We start from the raw sequence: 21,589 nt of genomic DNA on the forward strand, positions 1-21,589 counted from the left end.
GAGGTGATCACTTTCGGTGACAGTAGAGATAACTAGGAGGCGTAATCCCTGGCTGGCTGCGTGGATGGAGAGAGGAGATGGTGGTTGTGGTGGCGGTTTGTCACATGCATCGCACGACAGTCATGGATCCAGTATTTCGATGCGAAGGAGGAGGGTGAATGCTCATGATGGATCATGTTTATGTGGGCTGAAGACTGTGATTAAGAAATCTGGGACAGCGGAGAATCCGAATAGATTGTTCCATGCATGTCCAAGGTACCGGGTGAGTGATGGTAAAGGAAGTTAAAGCTTTTTCATGTTCTTATCCTCTGTTGGGTGTTCTCTGATTTTTTTGTTTACTCCCATATGAAATTACAGAAGGGTAGTCACTGTAATTATTTTAAGTGGGTTGATGATGATGAATTTGAAGCAGTGGGTGTGTGTGGTACAAAGAAAGATGCAGGAGCTGATATGGAGGTTGAAGGTGAGTATGATGAATGGAGGGTGAAGGTGGCATGGAAGTTGGGCACTGTGGAAGCTGAAGTTAGAATTTTTCATGTTCTTATTCTCTGTTGAAGGCTTGTGTTCTTTCAGAAAACTCATTGCAAGCCTTGTTTCTCCAAACCATGATGATGTGCCTCCTGTTACTTGCATAGTTTCTGATGGTGTTATGTGGTTCACTTTGAAAGTTGCTCAAGAGTTCCACATCCCTCACTTTGTGTTTTTCACTCCCAGTGCCTGTGGCATGCTGGGATACATTAACTTTGAAGAGATTCGAAAAAGAGGTTATTTCCCATTGAAAGGTACTCTCTTGTATTATATTTTGACAAGTTTTTATTTGTATCATACAATTTTTTAATAGAATAAAATAAAAATTTATTTTTTTCAGAAGAGAAGAATCTGCTTGATGGATATCTTGATACTGAAGTTGATTGGATTCCAGCAATGAAAGGAGCAAGACTAAAAGACCTTCCCACATTTTTTAGGACTACTAATCCTTCTGATGTAATGTTCAATTACAACATAGTAAAAGTGAACACTGCTATGGATGCCAAAGGGGTTATCCTTAACACCTTTGAAGACTTAGAATCAGAGGTTTTGGATGCCATCAGAGCCAAATACTCCAATGTCTACTCCATTGGTCCATTATCAATGCTATTCAAACAGCTCTCAAACTCAAATACTCAATTGGAGTCGATTGATCTGAATCTGTGGAAGGAAGACAACAAATGCTTGGAATGGTTGGATAAAAGAGACAGAGGTTCTGTTGTGTATGTGAACTTTGGTAGCTTAGTGATTATGACACCAAAGCAACTAAGTAAATTTGCTTGGGGTTTGGTTAATAGCAAGTACCATTTCTTGTGGGTCATAAGGCCTAATCTTGTGCATGATAATAATAATAATAATGGTGATGGGAAATTAAGTGATGAATATGTGAATGTGATTGAAAGATGTGAGAGGGGATTGGTATTGAGGTGGTGCCAACAAGAGAAAGTTCTGTGTCATGCATCAATTGGCGGATTTCTAACACATTGTGGGTGGAACTCAACATTGGAGAGCATATGTGAGGGAGTTCCAATGGCATGTTGGCCTTTCTTTGCAGAACAACAAACAAACAGCTTCTATGCATGCAAGAAATGGGGGATTGGGATGGAGATTGAGTGTGATGTTAAGAGAGAGCAGGTTGAGGGGCTTGTGAGGGAACTCATGGAGGGGCAAAAAGGGAAAGAAATTAAGGTTTATAAATTCGAAGGACTAATTTGATGGCTTAAACGAAACTTATCTTGTCAGCAACAACATCCTACACTCTGGCGTTGGCCAGCTTGGCAGTTAACGTGCCACGTAAGCGGCCGTTTGCCATCTCATCAACCGAGAAGACGGAAGGATGAACGTGATCAACACGGGTATCTTTCGAGGACGTTTTTGATTAATTTTGACTTTCGGGGATGAAAATGGAGATCGAGACACTTTCGAGGACGAAATTGACTATTAACTCATACTCTAATGCTAAAATTAATAGTGTATTAGATAATAAAATAAATTTTATTTACTTGTTAGTTGTTTCTCTTTTTTAGTCTGTTTTTTAGATTTTTTTTGCAATTAGTGTTTATTGTAGCACATTATTGCCGAGATTCGACAATTATAGAATTTAGTAGCGTAATCATTATGGTATCTAACCTTATTCCGTGAAGTCAGTTTATAGCCTTGATTGCTTCGTATGCTTCATCCATTATCTTCTCTTTTGTCTAGAACAATGCTCCCAACACGGATTCTTATACCCGAGTCTTAGGATCGTGGGTATTCGAGTTTACAAAGTCATGCCGATTTTAGATAAGAATTTTGTGGAGTTTATTGAAGGAATCGAACAGTTTTTTTAATTTCAAAAGCATTTCTAATTCCCTCATTCCACAAATCGTTAGTTCTCTCTCTCTCTCTCTCTCTCTCTCTCTCTCTCTCTCTCTCTCTCTCTCTCTCTCTCTCTCTCTCTCTCTCTCTCTCTCTCTCTCTCTCTCTCTCTCTCTCTCTCTCTCTCTCTCTCTCTCTCTGTATGTGTGTGTAATAATGCAACTTTAGTTTAAAATTAAATAGCCTTTTATTGTTTTTTCTTTAACTTTTATTTCTATCTTTTATCAAAATCTTTCATTTTCATCTTTTACCAAAGCTCTCCCATTCGTGCGAACAGTGTCCTCTTCTTTTTTATACACGAGTAGTTTCTTTTCTTCCTATACTTCTCCCTCGTCAAGTTCATTGTCGCCGACACTCCTTCTATCACATTTTCAAGATTAGTGATTCTGATATCTCTCTGTTCTTGCATGCGATTTTTTCTTTTTAAAATTTTTTCCTGTACATGAGTTTTTATGCATTCTTCATGTTTGTTGATGTTATTTTGGTGTTGTTTTAAAGTTTTTCTCGCATTTGCTTTGTTTATTTTTTTTATTTAGGCCAAATATAGTTGGAGAACCATTATTTGAGTTTTTCTCAAATCATTGATGATTTTGCTTGTCCCCACTGTTTATGCTTTTCTGGATTTGTTTTGTATCTTTGAGATATCCAAAATTTTGTAGTGCTTAGAATTTTTGCTTTCTGGTAGTGGTAGTGACGTAGTGGTGGTGCCCTTGTAGGTGATGGCTAGGAAAAAGGTTATTGCGACTCGTGGGCGTGGCGGTGCCGATTTGCCGAGGCCCTGACCTGCTCCTATTCAAATGATGAATAGCAAACTCGAGGTTGACATCTATGTTTGGGTGTCCGAGGAGATTCAAACCACTCCTTCCACTATCACTCAAGAAGAGTTTGATAATCTCCGAGAAGCTCGAATTATTTTTTATTCTGATATTAGCAACTTGTATATTTTTTCTGTTCCAAGATCTGGGAACCATCTGCGCCACATAAATGAGCACGTCAGTACTGTCCTAGATTGGTTATGGATGTATGAAACTTTGTTCTCGTGGATTGGGATTTGCTTGCCCTTTTTCGATTTCCAGGTGAACGTTTTGACTCACACGGGGTGTGCCCTTCGCAACTCTATCCTAATACTTGAGCGATTATCCGAGGCTTTGAGCTCCTGTGCTCATTCTTGGATATCAAACCCACACTTAGGGTCTTTTTCTACTTTTTTGACTTTGACAATTCCGTCTAGGTCTCAGGGTCGCGGCTTCATCTCTTTTCAAGGTGTTTGGAATAGAAGAATTTTTACTTTATTTGAAGAATTCTATCATGGATTTAAGGAAAAAAATTTTAAGATTGAGGGGGTAGAGGGCACCACTCCTTTTTCCTAACTTTGGAAGGTGCTAAGAGATTCAATCTCTATTGGAATTATAATGTCCTTACACCAAAAATTCGACTATCCAGCGTGAATGTTGATGAACTCCTCAGCATCAATTTGTTAATAATGCTATGAAATGAGTGTCCGATAATTCTAAGGGACATCCTAATAAAGGAGCAAGCTGCTCGGAACGCCATCAGTAAGCCTTCACTTCTTCGCAGCTTTATTTTATTTTTAACTTCTTCATCTCACAAGTTACTTTTTTGCCTTCATTTCCCAGTTGACATGGCAGGGGGACTCGCTGCTATCACTGAGATGAAGAAAAGGCTAGCGACACAACCTCCAATCACAGCTTGTGGCGATAGAGTTTCTTCCTCTGCCACTGTTAGTCGTCAAGCACAACCTCGGAAGGTCGAAGCGACTGGGGAGGGGCAAGGTCCCGAGATTCACGTTGTCGAGGAGGATTCTCCTACCAACTCCCATCCAGAAAACTGCCTAAAATGTTGTTCAGGATGACGCTGCTGTTTCTATACCCCCGTCTTCAGGCATGTATTGGACGAGGGATTCTATGCTCCCGAATTCGTGGACAAGCACTTTATGGATAAAGACACTAGGGCAGTTCTTGCTAAGATACCTCTGGAGGACACTCTTTCCCGGGTTTAAAGGATGCTCTTGCGTTTCGTGACTAATGTCCGAGACGTAGAGGTGGAGATCATGAGCCTCCGCTCAAATTTCCTTGCCAAGGACAATATGATTTTTGAGGCCACCACGCAGATCTAGAATCTCAATAGCTCGGTTACCACTCTTCAAAGCAAGCAGACTTCCTTGCAAAATGAGGTGAAAGATTTGAAGTCGGCCCAAGTTGCTTCCAACTTAAATGAGGGGCCTTGAAGAAGCAGGTTGCCAAACTTATGAAAAAGATTGAAGAACTTGATTTGTCAATTAGGAAGGCTAAGCAGACTGTGGTTGACGGCGTTTTTGATGCTGAGAAAAATATTTTATTACCTCGGTGTTTGTGACACTTTTGTAGTATCTTTCCCATTTTTTTCTTTCGGGACTTAACATTTATTTATTCCCGTTATGTTTAGGATTGACTTATTGAATGCTTAGCGTTTCATTTTGTATCATTTATCGTATGTCTTTTTCTTCGTTAAATTATTTTGCTTCAAACTTTAGTTTTAGTTCAATTTCAATTTTAAACGAGTATAGTAATGGTTTTTTTTGTAATCATCGGATTCATAGTAAGACTCAAAAGACTTTTAAACAATTCAAATATTCAAGTAGAAGATTGCAAAAAAGAGTTTTCGAATAATATAAGTGGGACCTCGTTAAAAACTTACTTTTCTAGGAAAAGAGTGCCCTTTATTTAACAAAGTAAAAGAAAGTTACTTGAAATTGCTATCATCTTCTAAGAAAAGTACTTCTTTAAATTGGTTGCATTTCAAGTTCTTAGTGTCTCGGTGCCGTCTAAAGTTTCCAGCTTGTATGCTCCTTTCTCTAACGTTTTCTTCACTCTAAAGGGTCCTTTCCATGTTGAAGCTAGCTTACTTCGTGTTCCCGGTACCCTAGCATTATCTTGCCTTAGAACCGAGTCCCCTACCCAAAAACTTCTAGGTCATACTTAATAGAGTCCCCAATTACCATATCTTTCCTTTTGGTTAGGATGAGGCTTGCTCTGCCATATCGGACATTGGAAGCTCCATCTACGTGAAGCTCCCATACCGGTATGTCGGAATCTAGGTGTGTCATTTCAGCTAGAAAATCGGCTATCGTTTGAGATTTAATGGCTCATGATGAATGGAAAATTGATGGTTTAAAATTTCACAATAGAATCTCGTTGCAAGTATATTTTCTAAACCAACAAACAATCCTTTCATACAAAAAAATATTTGTCACAAGTAACAAACCCCTAAAATTAATAACCGAAGTATTCAAACCTCGGGTCATCTCTCAAAGGAATTGCAGGGAAGTATTCTTGTTATTGGTTATGAGATGTATATTTTTGGGTTTTGGATTAAGGACAAGAAAAGTAAATTGCAAGAATAAAACTAAGAGTAAAGGACAAATTCGTCTCTGACCTTTTTTACCGCGGACATTTTCGTCCCCAAAGATTTGGAAATACTTAAATGTCCCTAACCCCGTTAAAAACTGGACATTTTTACCCTCCATTTGAGTTTCTCCATTTGCCTTGACGGAAAACGGTGACGTGGCTCCCGTGGCGCTAAGCTGGACGTAACGGGCTGCCACGTCGGATGGGCTTTCCAAAAGAGGACAAATTTGTCCCCAGAGTCGAAAACGCTGCCGTTTCTACCCAACCTTTCAAAACTGACCTTAACTCACATACGCAACACCCATAACACCAAAATGATCAAAGTTTTCTCCTGTTTCTCCCTCCAAAAACTGCACTACGTAGAAGAGCAATCGGCGTGCAGTGGAGTTGCTGTCGGTGGTAGGAAAGAAGGTTACTGGCGAGGTCAGCACTGCCGTCTTCCTGTCAAGGTAAGATCGCCTTCCTTACCCCTGAAGTTTCTGTAGTTCATGTTTGTACTAAGGGTGAAGTCATCATGTGTGCATGTTGACGCTGTGTAACACTGGTGTAATGAGGGCTAAAAATGGATTTTAGAGCATGGTGTGTAGAAGTAGTAGCAGGAAGTATTGTGTTAGGGCAAGGGGGTTCTGAAATAAATTTTCAATGTATCCCAGTACTGACACAAAGTTGTTTCTTGGTGAATTTCAGATGGTGGATGTTTTTGTAGTGCCAGTTTTTCACCACGAATGCAACTTCATGAGAAGTAGTGATGGTGTCCTTGTATATGAAAATGGTAAGGAGGAGAGGTTCCCAAAGATGGACCTAGATTTTGTAAACTTCGGGGACCTTGTAACCTTATTTAAGGGTTTGGGATACCAGTCACATTGTTAGGGATGCCATGCACACATGCACTTGCTGTTATACTGAAGAGGCGTGTCAGGGCAGAAGATTATGTGCACCCCTGGTTCTGTATGGAATCAATCAAGAGGATTTATTCACACTGCATCAAACCAGTCTCCAGTACAGAATTTTGGCCCCGAACTGAGTACTCGCAACCAGAATCCCCCATCATCAAGAGACCTATTGGCCGGCCAAAAGTTCACAACAGACAGAAAGATCCTGCTGGGCCATTGATGCAAGGGACAAAATTGAAGAAGTCATTCTCGGTGGCTTACAGTAAGTGTGGTGAAAAGGGCCACAACTACAAAACCTGCAAGGGAGCTCCATCAAACTCCAATTGGAAGCCGAAAACAAAGAAGCCTAAGAAGAAAGAAGGAAGCAGCTCTCAACAACTGGTTGAGCTTCCTTTATCACTGTGAGCTCCAACTCCTGGGGTAAGTTTGCATTCTCTATTTCTGGTTTGAATTACACACTCCTGGATAATTGCTGATTTAGAAATAACTTTGTCAAGGACTGATCTGTCTTACTGCCACATAGGTTACGGGTTAATGAGTATTAATATAGAATTCCTAAAGGATCAGTATGTCTTAGTATAGAAAACTTAAGGGACTAATCTGTCTTACTATCATACTGATAGATCATGTTTTTTAACTCTCCAGGATTATTCAAGTAGCCAACCAAGTAACACAACACCCCTGCAACAACCAACTACTGTAACTATTTAATTTCTCGTCTTTGTGATCAATTTCATATATGACTGGTTTCAACCCACTTGATGTGCTTTATTTTTTCCCATGGGTTGGTCTGCTCCTGTGTGCAGGTTATGAGTGCAGCTGCACCAAATCCTGCAACTGTTGCACCAGCTCCATCCAGGTTTACTAGATCCACACTTGTGATACCACCTCCGGGAGCAAGAGTCACTCCATTCAGGCCACCAGCCCCAACTACAACCCCTCCAAGAAAAAATCCAGGCAAGGTTCCATCGATGGTTAACAGCACTTCTCACCCAAAACCATCAAAATTTAGACCAAAGCAGAAGATCTTCAGGCCACTGGCACCACTGGTTCAAGGACAATCTAGCACACCGCAAGTAGCACCAGCTCAGGAAGTCTCCCAAACAACAACACCAACTGACCCAACATCTAAGGAATCAACATGAGTAAAGGCTGACGATATTATGCTTTTTTTTTGGTTTAGGTGTGACCCAATGTAACTGAACCACAAATTCTAGATACTATTTCCTTTTTTTAGTTTGGGTCTTTATTTTGGTTCAAAATTTACTTGTGAAGTAAGAAGATGTTAATGGTAGCAAGACATACTACTTTCCTTTTATTTTGATGTCAGTTTACATGATGAATGTATAGTTTCACATCTAAATATTAGTGGTTGAAACTTTGATTTCCTGTAACTTTGCCAATTTTCTTTTCATACATACATAATCACAAACATGACCCAAAGTGATACCAGATACATAAATGATTAATACATTTCATTTTCAATATTTCGCATGTCTTACATCATTTCTTACAAATAAATAAAGCAAATATCAGGACAACAAACATCACACATATGCTCCACCCAAATGGATTTTTTTAACCTCTAACGCTTCTATCCTCTTCTCCATCAATATTATCCTGTTTTCCATGTCTTTGTTCTAGTGATGCTCTTCACCATGCAAAATTTGCTCCTGCCCCAGGTACCTTGTAACACCAACACCAAGACCAGCTATGTGCTCGTCCAGCCACAGAAAATACTTGCAACATGGTTGTCTAACCTACACAAAATCAATCCTCAAAGCTCAAAAAATCAGGAATTGAGGATAAATCCTAACACAAACGGAGTTACACAGATTTCCTTTGCATACCTTATAAAAGGGACATCCCAGAAACAATCTTTTCGGATTGTTGGTCGTCCTCGACATGAACAGGATTGCATTTTCTCCACAGAAACACCTTGGCGACACGCCCTCTTTTCCATCATTGCCGGTCAGAACTGGGCCTCTTCTCGAGTTTGAGGACACACCTTCGGATGCCATGGTCAAAATGCTCCCTTTCTTCTTTCTCTCGCTTCACCCTTAGAATGCATTCGAAGAATTAGGGCTCCAGGATTTCATACATTGGAGATGGGGGAGAAACGGCAGCGTTTTCAACTCTGGGGACAAATTTGTCCTCTTTTGGAAAGCCCATCCGACGTGGCAGCCCGTTATGGCCAGCTCAGCGCCACGGGAGCCACGTCACCGTTTTCCGTCAAGGCAAATAGAGACACTCAAACGGAGGGGTAAAAATGTCCAATTTTTAATGGGGTCAGGGACATTTAAGTATTTTCTAATTCTCGGGGACGAAAATGTTCGCGGTAAAAAAGGTTAGGGACGAATTTGTCCTTTACTCTAAAACTAATAGCTAAGAGAGCTCTTGGCAAGGAATGAGAATTGGAAATCCTGTCCTCATTATCATCATCAATTGTGATCAGAATTGTCCATTGCTCCCACTTAGTCAACCTCTAACTATGAAAGAAAGTCAAGTAGATAAATCAAATTGATTCCTCAAGTCCTAGCCAACTCCTAAGGAAAGACTAGCTTTAGTGGAATTCAAATCAATTAGCAACTTCTAATTATCAATCAACAAGAGACCTTGATAACTCAAGAGTCACCAATTACTCAACCTAAGCCAAGAGGAAAAAATTCTACTCTAGCATTCTTTCAAGCATTTAATCAAATACTTGGAAGGTATAAAAAGAAAGCATAGTAAAATGACAACAAGAATGAAATCTAACAACTACTAAATGCAAAGAATTAACAACAACAATCAAAGAAGGCACAATTAACATGAATTACCTCAAATTGCATTAAAATAAAATAAAAGGAACAAGAGTGTATCAACTACAAAGTGAACAAAATAAAGGAAATTACAACAAAAGAATAAAAGAATAAGATGTATCAACAAGAAATTGAGAAGGAGAAGTAGATGAGAAGAAGAATTAAAGCCTAGATCTAGAGAAGAATTAAACCTAATCCTAATCCTAATTCTAGAGAGAAGAGAGAGATTCTCTCTCTAAAAACTAACTCTAAACTACTTCTCAAACTAAACTATAACTAATTGGTTAACTAGATAATTCATCCCCCTTCATTTCTTGGATTTAATAGCATCAGAAATGAGTTGGATTTAGGTCTGGGAAGCCCAGAAATCGCTCCCAGTAGATTCACTTTAATGAGGTCACGTGCGAGCATCGACGCGTACACGTCGCTTGGCAATTTTTCATCCACGTGTACGCGTCATGTACGCGTACACGTTGCCATGCGACTTCAACTCCACGCGTGTGCGTCAGCTGCGCTTGTGCATTGATTTCAGCATCCCAAATCCTTGGTTTCCTATGATTTCTTCACTTGCATGCTTTTCCTCTTCATTCCTTTGATCCATCCCTAGCATTTTTAACCTAAATCCACTTAACAAACACATCAAGGCATCTAGTGGAATCAAAGGTGAATCAAAACCAATCAATTAAAGGCCTAAAAAGCATGTTTTCACACTTAAGCACAAATTAGGAGAAAATTATAAAACCATGCCATTTCATTGGATAAATGTGGGTAAAGTGGATAAAATTCACCTAAATTAAGCACAAAATGTACCACGAAATAGTGGTACATCAAATCAGTGTGGTTCATAACGCACATCAAATTGGGATAACTCAATGGACCAGTTCATCATCCAACCTGCTAGGTCAGGCTTTGGCAGAAACATCTTAATTGGTTAGTTGGTTCACACTATTATTAAGTAGCTTTGAAAGTATTGGCGTAACCGATGTGCTGATATGAGTAATGCAAAAGCAATTTTTCAATTTTCGAGTATCATAGCTCGGGTCCTTGAAGAAACTTGCTAACAAAATACACTGGACATTGATGCTTATCCTGGTCTTTCAAGACCAAGGCTGAGGCCAGGGTCTCTTCAGTCATGGATAAATATAGGTATAGAAGCTGGCCGTGCTTAGGTTTTGCCAAAATGGGAGAAGATGAGAGTAAGTTTTTAAAATGTTGAAAAGCAGCCTCACATTCTTTCGTCCAAGCAAAGTCAATATCTTTTCTCATTAAATTAAAAAATGGTTTGGGCATAGTGATGGAAGCTCCCAAAAACCTTGATAGAGCAGCCAACCAACCTATCGGCCTTGGAACCTCTTTGAAATTCCGAGGACTCGACATATCCAAGATTGCTTGGCACTTCTTGGGATTATCCTCTATACCCCTTTGGGTAACCATGAACCCCAAGAATTTACCTCTCCAAACTCCAAAGACACACTTTGCGGGGTTCAACCTCATCCTATGAAGTCGGAGACAATCAAACACTTCTTTGAGGTCTTTGATCTGGTTGGAATCTTCGTTGGTTTTTATCATTATATCATCAATGTATACTTTCATATTCCTCCCGATCTGGTTCTTGAAAACCTTTACCATTAGCCTTTGGTATATTGCTCCTGCATTTTTTAATCCGAAAGGCATTATAGTATAGCATTAAATCCCCTCAGGGGTAATGAAAGCTATTTTATCCTCGTCGGCTCTGTGCATCAGAATTTGGTTATAACCACGATAAGCATCTAGGAAGCTTAGTATCTGATATCCCGAGGATGAGTCGATCATGTTATCTATGTTAGGTAGAGGAAAATAGTCCTTTGGACATGCTTTGTTTAAATCCGTGTAGTCTATACACATTCGCCATTTCTCATTAGACTTTTTCACCATTGCCACATTTGATAACCAAGTTGAATAATTCAATTCTCGGATGAACCCGGCATCCAATAGTCCCTGAACTTGGCTTTTGACCTCGGCCGCTCGGTCGGGTAACATCTTTCGATGTCGTTGCACAATGGTGCGCGAAATTGTGATCACTACACAACTTTGCACAACTAACCAGCAAGTGCACTGGGTCGTCCAAGTAATAAACCTTACGCGAGTAAGGGTCGATCCCACGGAGATTGTTGGTATGAAGCAAGCTATGGTCACCTTGTAAATCTCAGTCAGGCAGACTCAAATGGGTATAATGATATACGAGTAAAGCATAAAGATAAGGATAGAGATACTTATGTAATTCATTGGTAGGAACTTCAGATAAGCGTATGAAGATGCCTTCCCTTCCGTCTCTCTGCTTTCCTACTGTCTTCATCCAATCCTTCTTACTCATTCCATGGCAAGCTCATGTAGGGTTTCACCGTTGTCAGTGGCTACCTCCCATCTCTCAGTGAAAATGTTCCTATGCTCTGTCACAGCATATGGCTAATCAGCTGTCGGTTCTCGGTCAGGCCGGAATAGAATCCATTGATTCTTTTGCGTCTGTCACTAACGCCCCGCCTGCTAGGAGTTTGAAGCACGTCACAGTCATTCAATCATTGAATCCTACTCAGAATACCACAGACAAGGTTAGACCTTCCGGATTCTCTTGAATGCCGCCATCAGTTCTCGCCTATACCACGAAGACTCTGATCTCACGGAATGGCTGGCTCGTTTGTCAGGCGAGCACTCGGTTGTCAGGCGATCAACCATGCATCGTGTATCAGGAATCCAAGAGATAAACACTAGAGCCTTGGTTGCTTGTAGAACAAAAGTGGTTGTCAGTCACCTTGTTCATAAGTGAGAATGATGATGAGTGTCACAGATCATCACATTCATCAAGTTGAAGAACAAGTGATATCTTGGACAAAGAACAAGCGGAATTGAATAGAAGAACAATAGTAATTGCATTAATACTCGAGGTACAGCAGAGCTCCACACCTTAATCTATGGTGTGTAGAAACTCCACCGTTGAAAATACATAAGAACAAGGTCTAGGCATGGCCGAATGGCCAGCCTCCCAATGATCTAAGAACTAGATGTCCAAAGATGATCAAAGGATCTAAAATAATCCAAAGATGAAAATACAATAGTAAAAGGTCCTATATAAAAACTAGTAGCCTAGGGTGTACAGAGATGAGTAAATGACATAAAAATCCACTTCCGGGCCACTTGGGTGTGCTTGGGCTGAGCAATGAAGCATTTCGTGTAGAGACTCTCCTTGGAGTTAAACGCCAGCTTTTATGCCAGTTTGGGCGTTTAACTCCCATTTAGGTGCCAGTTCCGGCGTTTAACGCTGGAATTTCTGAGGGTGACTTTGAACGCCGGTTTGGGCCATCAAATCTTGGGCAAAGTATGGACTATCATATATTGCTGGAAAGCCCAGGATGTCTACTTTCCAACGCCGTTGAGAGCGCGCTAATTGGGCGTCTGTAGCTCCAGAAAATCCACTTCGAGTGCAGGGAGGTCAGAATCCAACAGCATCTGCAGTCCTTTTCAGTCTCTGGATCAGATTTTGCTCAGGTCCCTCAATTTTAGCCAGAAAATACCTGAAATCACAGAAAAATACACAAACTCATAGTAAAGTCCAGAAAGTGAATTTTAACTAAAAACTAATAAAAATATACTAAAAACTAACTAGATCATACTAAAAATATACTAAAAACAATGCCAAAAAGAGTACAAATTATCCGCTCATCACACAACCGGTTTGAAGGCGGGATCAATAGCCAGTTGATGGACATGAATGCAATGTCTATTCCGGTCATATCACCAGGCTCCCAAGCAAATGGATCTATATTACCTCTCAAGAAATTCTAAAGCTCCGATTTCAAGGGGTAAGGCAATTCTTTATTAATCATGGTGTATTTTCTGTCTTGTCCCAAATCTAAAATTTTTCAAGCTCTCCGTTTGGCTCTGGCCTCGGGTTCTCTTGAACTCAAGGGTCCAAGTTAACAAGGAGGATTCCAGTAGACTCTTTGGCCTTATCTCGAAGTGTAAGAATAGCTTTGTTGCATTTGACTGCAGACACCCGATCTCCTCAGATCATTGCAACCCGATTTTTTGCTGTTAGGAACTTCATGACCAAAAACTTGGTCGAGATTAACGTGCACAAATCATTAAGTGTTTTTTCTTCCCAGAATTATATTGTAGGTGGTAGAATCTTGAAGGACAACGAACTCAGCCTGTACTACCCTAATGTTCATGCCCTCCCCTATGGTAAAAAAGAGGCCTACAGCTCCATCCGGCTTGATATAATGATCTCCCAAGCCAACAACCCCTGGGAGGTGAGGTTTTAAGTGTTGATCCTAGGACATCAAATGAAGTTTAAAGAGAAGATTTGATTCTGTGCTGGTATCGACGAAAATCCTCTTCACAATGCCATTACCCAATCTGGCCGCAATGACTAGGGGTTCGTCCTCATCCAATGTGGCAATCTGGAAGTCTTCTGTTGTGAACTATACTGCTGGAATGCTAGTTACTTTGAGGACTTCTGAGGTCGCGACTTTAACATCTTTTGACAGCATTGTTAGATCTTGGCAAACTATTCCTTCCAACCACCACATTGACCACGACCTGGGTTGTGTCTTCCATGCTATCCATGGGTCTAGAATTATGTGGGTTCCTGGTTTCCTGATATCTATCCTCAAAGGCGGTCGTACTGGTTGGACCACTTGCTCCAAAGCATATTTTAAATCAATACAGTCCTCAGTCTTGTGACCATAGGACTTGTGGTAGTCGTAATATTGAGACTTGTTCAATGAGAACCTGGGTTGGATCAGCTTCGCTTTTGGCAGTATGCCTCGGGGGGAGACTTGCTGATAAACCTCAACAAGAGATACTACTAAACGGGTGTAGGAGGCAAACTTTTTTATCCGTGGGATTGGAGGTTTTGGAGATGAGGTTTGTCCCGAAGTCCCACATTTCTAAGGAGACGGCGCTGAGTTCTTTCTTTTAGTAGAAACCACCTTCGAAACGTCCTCATCTCACATGTATTTCAAAGTGATCTGGTGAATTTCTTCTATAGACCTTACATTTCTGGAAGTTAAGTGCCTACGGAAGTCCCTTTCCAACAACCCAATAATCAAACACAAGCATATGATCTCTGGGGTTCACGTGTTCACTTCTAAAAGTGTCTTATTGAACCGATCAAGTTAATCTCGGATACTCTCACTCACCCTTTGTTCCACTCCCAATAGAGAGATTGGGTGTTTGCCTGAGTCATTCTGGTGGTGAAGTGAGCCAGAAATTCGAACTTGATGACAACAAAAGAAGATATCGATCCAAAAGGTAAATATTAAACCACACAATTACTAGTCCTGACAATGTTATCGGAAAGGCTTGTCAAAATACTTTGGCAATCGAACTTGAAGAACATGGGAGGCAAATGGAGTCTGACCCATGATGATGTGTTTTCGAGATTCCTTATGCCTTTTAGGTATTGGACTCCACAGTCCACCTTCTTTTAGACTGGATAGATCGTGATTCTTCTCTTGCCCGAGAATCGCTGTGCCGTCGGGCGACCTTCTCTTGTCTCTACAGCGTGGGGGAGAAGGTAAAGTCCTCTAAAGTTTTCGCCTTTATTTATGAGTTCCGGGATGAGGTTCTTCTCGTTTCCTGGTCGGGCGACTCTGAGAACGGGACTGCTTGAATAATGAATACTCAGCCAACTGTTGTTGAAGCTCTAATTGGTAGCGTTCTAATTCTTACATCCTGTGTCGCATTTATTGCATGGCATGATGATATTCATCTCTGAAACCAGTGATATGACGGGTTTTGGGTTAATAAGTTCATGATTTTCGTAACGGGAAGGGACTTTCTCGTGATTTGGTGTGACATCCGTCTCATATCCATCCTCCTGTTGTTGACTTTTCAACGGCGTTCTTAAATTGACGGTGGAATGAATCTGTTGTTTGACCATGATTCTTGCTTAAAGCGGGATCCCCATAGACGGCGCCAAATGTTCGTGCTCGAAGCGAGGTCACAATCTAAAGAGGTGGAGACAAGGGATCCCAACTTTGTCAAGTGTAAAACCAGGCCAGGTGGGCACGTAACCTGCAAGACACTCCGATACTAAAATTAGTAGTGTGCTAGATAGTAAAGTGAATTTCTCTTGTGTTTACCTATTGGTCACTTATCCCTTTTTTCGTCTTTGCTCTTGGAGCTGCCGTTTTTTTCGACATTTAGTACTTGTTGTAACACATATTGCCGAGATTCAGCGGTTATAGAATTTGGTGACATAGCTGTTGTGGTATCTGGCTGTTACCCATAAAATTAGTTATAGCCTTAATTGTTTCATCAGTTATATTCTCTTTATCCAGAATAATATCATAATTTATTCATATATATACAGTACTTTAATAATTAAATAACATCTACTCAAATAAAAATGTCAAAATCATCTTTTCATAAAAATATTTCGTTTAAAAATATAATTTATTTATCACATTTTAAATAATGACAATATTTTTATAACAATAAATTCTAATTTTTTAATTTATTATCCAATAATATATATAAATATATATATATATATATATATATTTATATGAAATTTTGATTGGAATATCCACCTAATTAAATTTTAATATAATACTTGTACTACAACTAATTGGAATTTTCTCGTAATTTCATCAGCATTTAAGAAGCATTGCCATGGAGTTCTAGTCTTGGAAATTGGAATCTTCTTATTATTATTATTACATAGTCAAAGTAACTGGCAGAGGAACTCCAATGGGCCCTTATCACATTACTTCAAATTTATATCATTACCTATTCCATAGTCCGTATTTTCACATTGTTAATCTTATTTTTGTGGCCACAATCCCATGCAATGGCTTCTTGAATAATTTGCTAATCTAATTATGATATTGATGAAAATCTCAACCTTGACGTGGACCAATCCCGTGATGCCCCATCTTACGCGTTTGCAACTTAGATCACAATTATTTTGACGGAAAAAAGTAATAAGATCTGATTACTACATGACAAGAAAAATCTGACTCTATATATGTTAACTAAAATAATGGAGAAATAAATTACAATTTACAAGTCATAGTCATTTTTGGTTGTGAGACGCTATAGCACAAAGAAAGGGACAATAAATTCAACCCAAGTAAAATATTCTCTTTTTTTTGTTTGTTTCTTTATACATCATCAACTACCAAATTAAAATATTTTGTGTTTTGACCGATGACAAAAGGAATAAATAAAATAGCACTACCAAGTTAGATCCACACTGGACACAGGTTAATTACTCAGATACAAATTAAAACCAAAGCTAGTAAACTCTCTTAATTTCAGAAGGGACTTGTATTGTTTCATTGGATACACACACGAACAAAAATTATCTTTATTACTCAAAAGTTACTATGTATTTATCCTAAATTTAGATATTTAATACCTGATTTGGCCTCCTTTGAAAAAACAAAAGAACCAAAAACATGCATTAGATACATTTAAAGTTGGAAAATCATAGATTCACAATAAGCAGTGTCGTTTTCATGCCATGTCTATTCTTACGCGTTGATTAATATTATTTAGCAAACATTCTTCCAGGCTTAGCTTCTTGTATTGCCACGACGACACGAAACTAAGGATTATAATATGGATTTAACTACTTAAATATACCACCAGCCTTTCACACTTAGACACACTTTGATGAAAAGGTTTTAAAATAATGACAGTGTTTATCTGATTGATCACTTTTTCTTTTAAATGTTCTTAATTAGATTGAATAATAAACAAAAATTTAATTTCTATGTATCAACAATTTTGCACTAGCAATCAAAAAGAGTTTAGAATAATAAAAATAAATAAGGGGGAAGGAATACATATCAGCTGACACTACCGTGTATGTGTAAAGCTCTTCCTTCCTTCGGTAGTATACAGTGTCTATAGGTATACAATAACAATGTTGTACCCCCATAATATCCATTATTTGTTTGAATGTAGCGTGAAAACTATTCTCATGCATTTGAAATGAAAAGTTTTCCTTTTGAAAAGCAAATAATTATTGAAAACTTTATTGTAGTTACAAAGTTTTGGATATTGGATGTGGTTACAAAGTTTTCCTTTTGAAAAGATTTTGTAAATTTTTTATTGTTACGGCCCAGCCTAGTTGGCAGATTGATCAATCTGGACCACGAAAAATCCAATCTGACCGGATAGATTGTCGGGCGTAATCCGTCTGAATTACGACCTGGATACCTGTACCCCTGCTGTCAATCATATGACAGCTGTGGGAAAGGAAGCTTTCTATCCCCAATATTGATGCCCTAGTTGACGCGGCCGCGAGATACCGGTATCTGAGCTTCATTGACGCATATTCTGGTTATAACCAGATACCGATGCACCACCAGATGAAGAAAAGACGGCGTTCATAACACCAGGGGGAACATACTGCTACAAAGTGATGCCGTTCAGATTGAAGAACGCAGGAGCTACGTACCAAAGGCTGATGAACAAGATATTTCGTGATCTTATCGACAAGACGGTGGAGGTTTATGTAGACGACATCCTAGTAAAGCCCACCAAAGCCGAAGACCTCATTGGTAATCTGGAAAGTGTGTTCGCAGCTCTTCGGCGGCATGGTATGAGGCTCAACCCACTCAAGTGTGCCTTCGCCATGGAGGCCAGGAAATTCTTGGGCTTTATGATAACCCAAAGGGGGGTGGATGCCAACCCGGAGAAATGCGAAGCAATCATGTGAATGACAAGCCCGGGTGCGTAAAAGACGTGCAGAGACTAGCAGGAAGGCTAACCACGCTATCTCGATTCCGCGGCGCGTTGGCTGCCAAGGCCCTACCCTTTTTCAACTTGATGAAAAAAGGGATAGCGTTCGAATGGACCCCGGCTTGCGAGGAAGCCTTCAATCACTTTAAGAGCATCATCTCCTCACCACCTGTCCTCAGTAAACCCAAGAATGGAGAAGTGCTATTTTTGTACCTGGCAGTAACGAATGAGGCTTTGGCAGCCGTTCTGGAGCGGGAAGAAGGGAAGGTTCAATAATCGGTCTACTTCGTAGGCAAGGCGCTGCAGGGGGCAGAGCTGAGATATAGCAAATTAAAGAAGCTGGCTTATGCACTCCTGACCTCTTCCCGCAGGCTCTGGCAATATTTCCAAGGACACCAGATAATCGTCAGAATGGACCAGGCAATCCGCCAAGTACTCTAGAAACCCAATTTGGCGGGCAGGATGATGACCTGAGCAATCGAACTATCCTAATATGACTTGCAATACGAACCCAGGCATGCGATCAAGGCCCAAGCTATGGCTGACTTCCTGGTCGAAGTAACGGGAAGCCTTCTCGAGGAACCGAGCACACGGTGGATGCTCCATATAGATGGAGCCTCCAACCAGACGTTCGGAGAGTAGGGATCATCCTGGAAACTCCAACCGCATATATATGAGCAATCGGTCAAGTTTGAGTTTTCGGTGTCCAACAACCAAGCAGAATATGAGGCCCTTCTTGGTGGCCTAGTCCTGGCAAGAGAGGTCGCGGCTACCAGAGTAGAAGTGTGTAGTGACTCCCAGGTCATCACATCGCAGATTAATGGAACATACCAGGCCAGAGATTCACTATTATAGAAGTATTTGGAGAAGGTCAAGAAGCTGAGCCAGGAGTTTGATGAGGTCACGGTGCAGTACGTTCCGAGAGAGAGGAACACCCGGGTTGACCTCTTATCAAAGCTGGCAACCACGAAGTCAAGAACAGGTAACCGATCTCTGATAGAAGGTTTAGTGAAGGAACCAGCGGTGGCCCTGTGGTGCGCGAAATTGTGAACAATACTTTTTCACAACTCTCATAATCCCCGGTCATGAACTCCAAAAACTTGGTAGCTCAATTCCATGGCATTACACAACTTCGCACAACTAACCAGCAAGTGCACTGGGTCGTCCAAGTAATAAACCTTACGCGAGTAAGGGTCGATCCCACGGAGATTATTAGTATGAAGCAAGCTATGGTCATCTTGTAAATCTTAGTCAGGCAGACTCAAATGGATATGGTGATGAACGAAAATAACATAAAAGATAAAGATAGAGATACTTATGTAATTCATTGGTAGGAACTTCAGATAAGCGCATGAAGATGCCTTCCCTTCCGTCTCTCTGCTTTCCTACTGTCTTCATCCAATCCTTCTTATTCCTTTCCATGGCAAGCTTGTGTAGGGTCTCACCGTTGTCAATGGCTACCTCCCATCCTCTCAGTGAAAACGATTGCATATGCTCTGTCACAGCACGCGGAATTCAGCTGTCGGTTCTCGGTCAGGCCGGAATAGAATCCATCGATTCTTTTGCGTCTGTCACTAACGCCCCGCCTGCTAGGAGTTTGAAGCACGTCACAGTCATTCAATCATTGAATCTACTCAGAATACCACAGACAAGGTTAGACCTTCCGGATTCTCTTGAATGCTGCCATCAGTTCTCGCCTATACCACGAAGACTCTGATCTCACGGAATGGTTGGCTCGTTTGTCAGGCGAGCACTCGGTTGTCAGGCGATCAACCATGCATCGTGCAATCAGGAATCCAAGAGATATTCACTAGAGCCTTGGTTGCTTGTAGAACAAAAGTGGTTGTCAGTCACCTTGTTCATAAGTGAGAATGATGATGAGTGTCACGGATCATCACATTCATCAAGTTGAAGAACAAGTGATATCTTAGAACAAGAACAAGCGGAATTGAATGGAACAATAGTAATTGCATTAATACTCGAGGTACAGCAGAGCTCCACACCTTAATCTATGGTGTGTAGAAACTCCACCGTTGAAAATACATAAGCATAAGGTCTAGGCATGGCCGAATGGCCAGCCTCCCAGTGATCTAAGATAGCATAAAACACGAAGATAGCTACCCCCATATCTCAATACAATAGTAAAAGGTCCTACTTATAGAAAACTAGTAGCCTAGGGTACAGAGATGAGTAAATGACATAAAATCCACTTCCGGCCCACTTGGTGTGTGCTTGGGCTGAGCAATGAAGCATTTTCGTGTAGAGACTCTTCTTGGAGTTAAACGCCAGCTTTTATGCCAGTTTGGGCGTTTAACTCCCATTTGGGTGCCAGTTCCAGCGTTTAACGCTGGGATTCCTGAGGGTGACTTTGAACGCCGGTTTGGGCCATCAAATCTTGGGCAAAGTATAGACTATCATATATTGCTGGAAAGCCCAGGATGTCTACTTTCCAAAGCCGTTGAGAGCGCGCCAATTGGGCTTCTGTAGCTCCAGAAAATCCACTTCGAGTGCAGGGAGGTCAGAATCCAACAGCATCTGCAGTCCTTTTCAGTCTCTGAATCAGATTTTTGCTCAGGTCCCTCAATTTCAGCCAGAAAATACCTGAAATCACAGAAAAACACACAAACTCATAGTAAAGTCCAGAAAAGTGATTTTTAACTAAAAACTAATAAAAATATACTAAAAACTAACTAGATCATACCAAAAACATACTAAAAACAATGCCAAAAAGTGTATAAATTATCCGCTCATCACAACACCAAACTTAAATTGTTGCTTGTCCTCAAGCAACTAAAAATCAAATAAGATAAAAAGAAGAGAATATGCAATGAATTCCAAAAACATCTATGAAGATCAGTATTAATTAGATGAGCGGGGCTTTTAGCTTTTTGCCTCTGAACAGTTTTGGCATCTCACTCTATCCTTTGCAACTCAGAATGATTGGCTTCTTTAGGAACTCAGAATCCAGATAGTGTTATTGATTCTCCTAGTTAAGTATGATGATTCTTGAACACAGCTACTTTATGAGTCTTGGCCGTGGCCCAAAGCACTCTGTCTTCCAGTATTACCACCGGATACATACATGCCACAGACACATAATTGGGTGAACCTTTTCAGATTGTGACTCAGCTTTGCTAAAATCCCCAATTAGAGGTGTCCAGGGTTCTTAAGCACACTCTTTTTGCCTTGGATCACAACTTTATTCTTTCTTTTTCTTTCTTTTTCTCTTTCCCCCCTTTTTTTTCGTTTTTTTTTGTATTCACTGCTTTTTCTTGCTTCAAGAATCATTTTTATGATTTTTCAGATCCTCAGTAACATGTCTCCTTTTTCATCATTCTTTCAAGAGCCAACATTCATGAACCACAAATTC

General features: G+C 40.3%; 1 protein-coding gene across 1 annotated transcript; it reads left to right on the forward strand.

The window, feature by feature from the left end:
• Nucleotides 1-64: 64 nt before the first annotated feature.
• Nucleotides 65-1,743, forward strand: LOC130983251 (7-deoxyloganetin glucosyltransferase-like). The gene is made up of 4 exons (XM_057907460.1): nucleotides 65-262; nucleotides 358-463; nucleotides 558-782; nucleotides 869-1,743. The coding sequence occupies exons 1-4, from the start codon at nucleotides 65-67 to the stop codon at nucleotides 1,741-1,743; spliced, it is 1,404 nt and encodes a 467-aa protein (XP_057763443.1).
• The last annotated feature ends 19,846 nt before the right edge of the window (nucleotides 1,744-21,589 follow it).

This window comes from Arachis stenosperma, chromosome 1, assembly GCF_014773155.1.
Source record: "Arachis stenosperma cultivar V10309 chromosome 1, arast.V10309.gnm1.PFL2, whole genome shotgun sequence".
Lineage (NCBI taxonomy): Eukaryota > Viridiplantae > Streptophyta > Magnoliopsida > Fabales > Fabaceae > Arachis > Arachis stenosperma.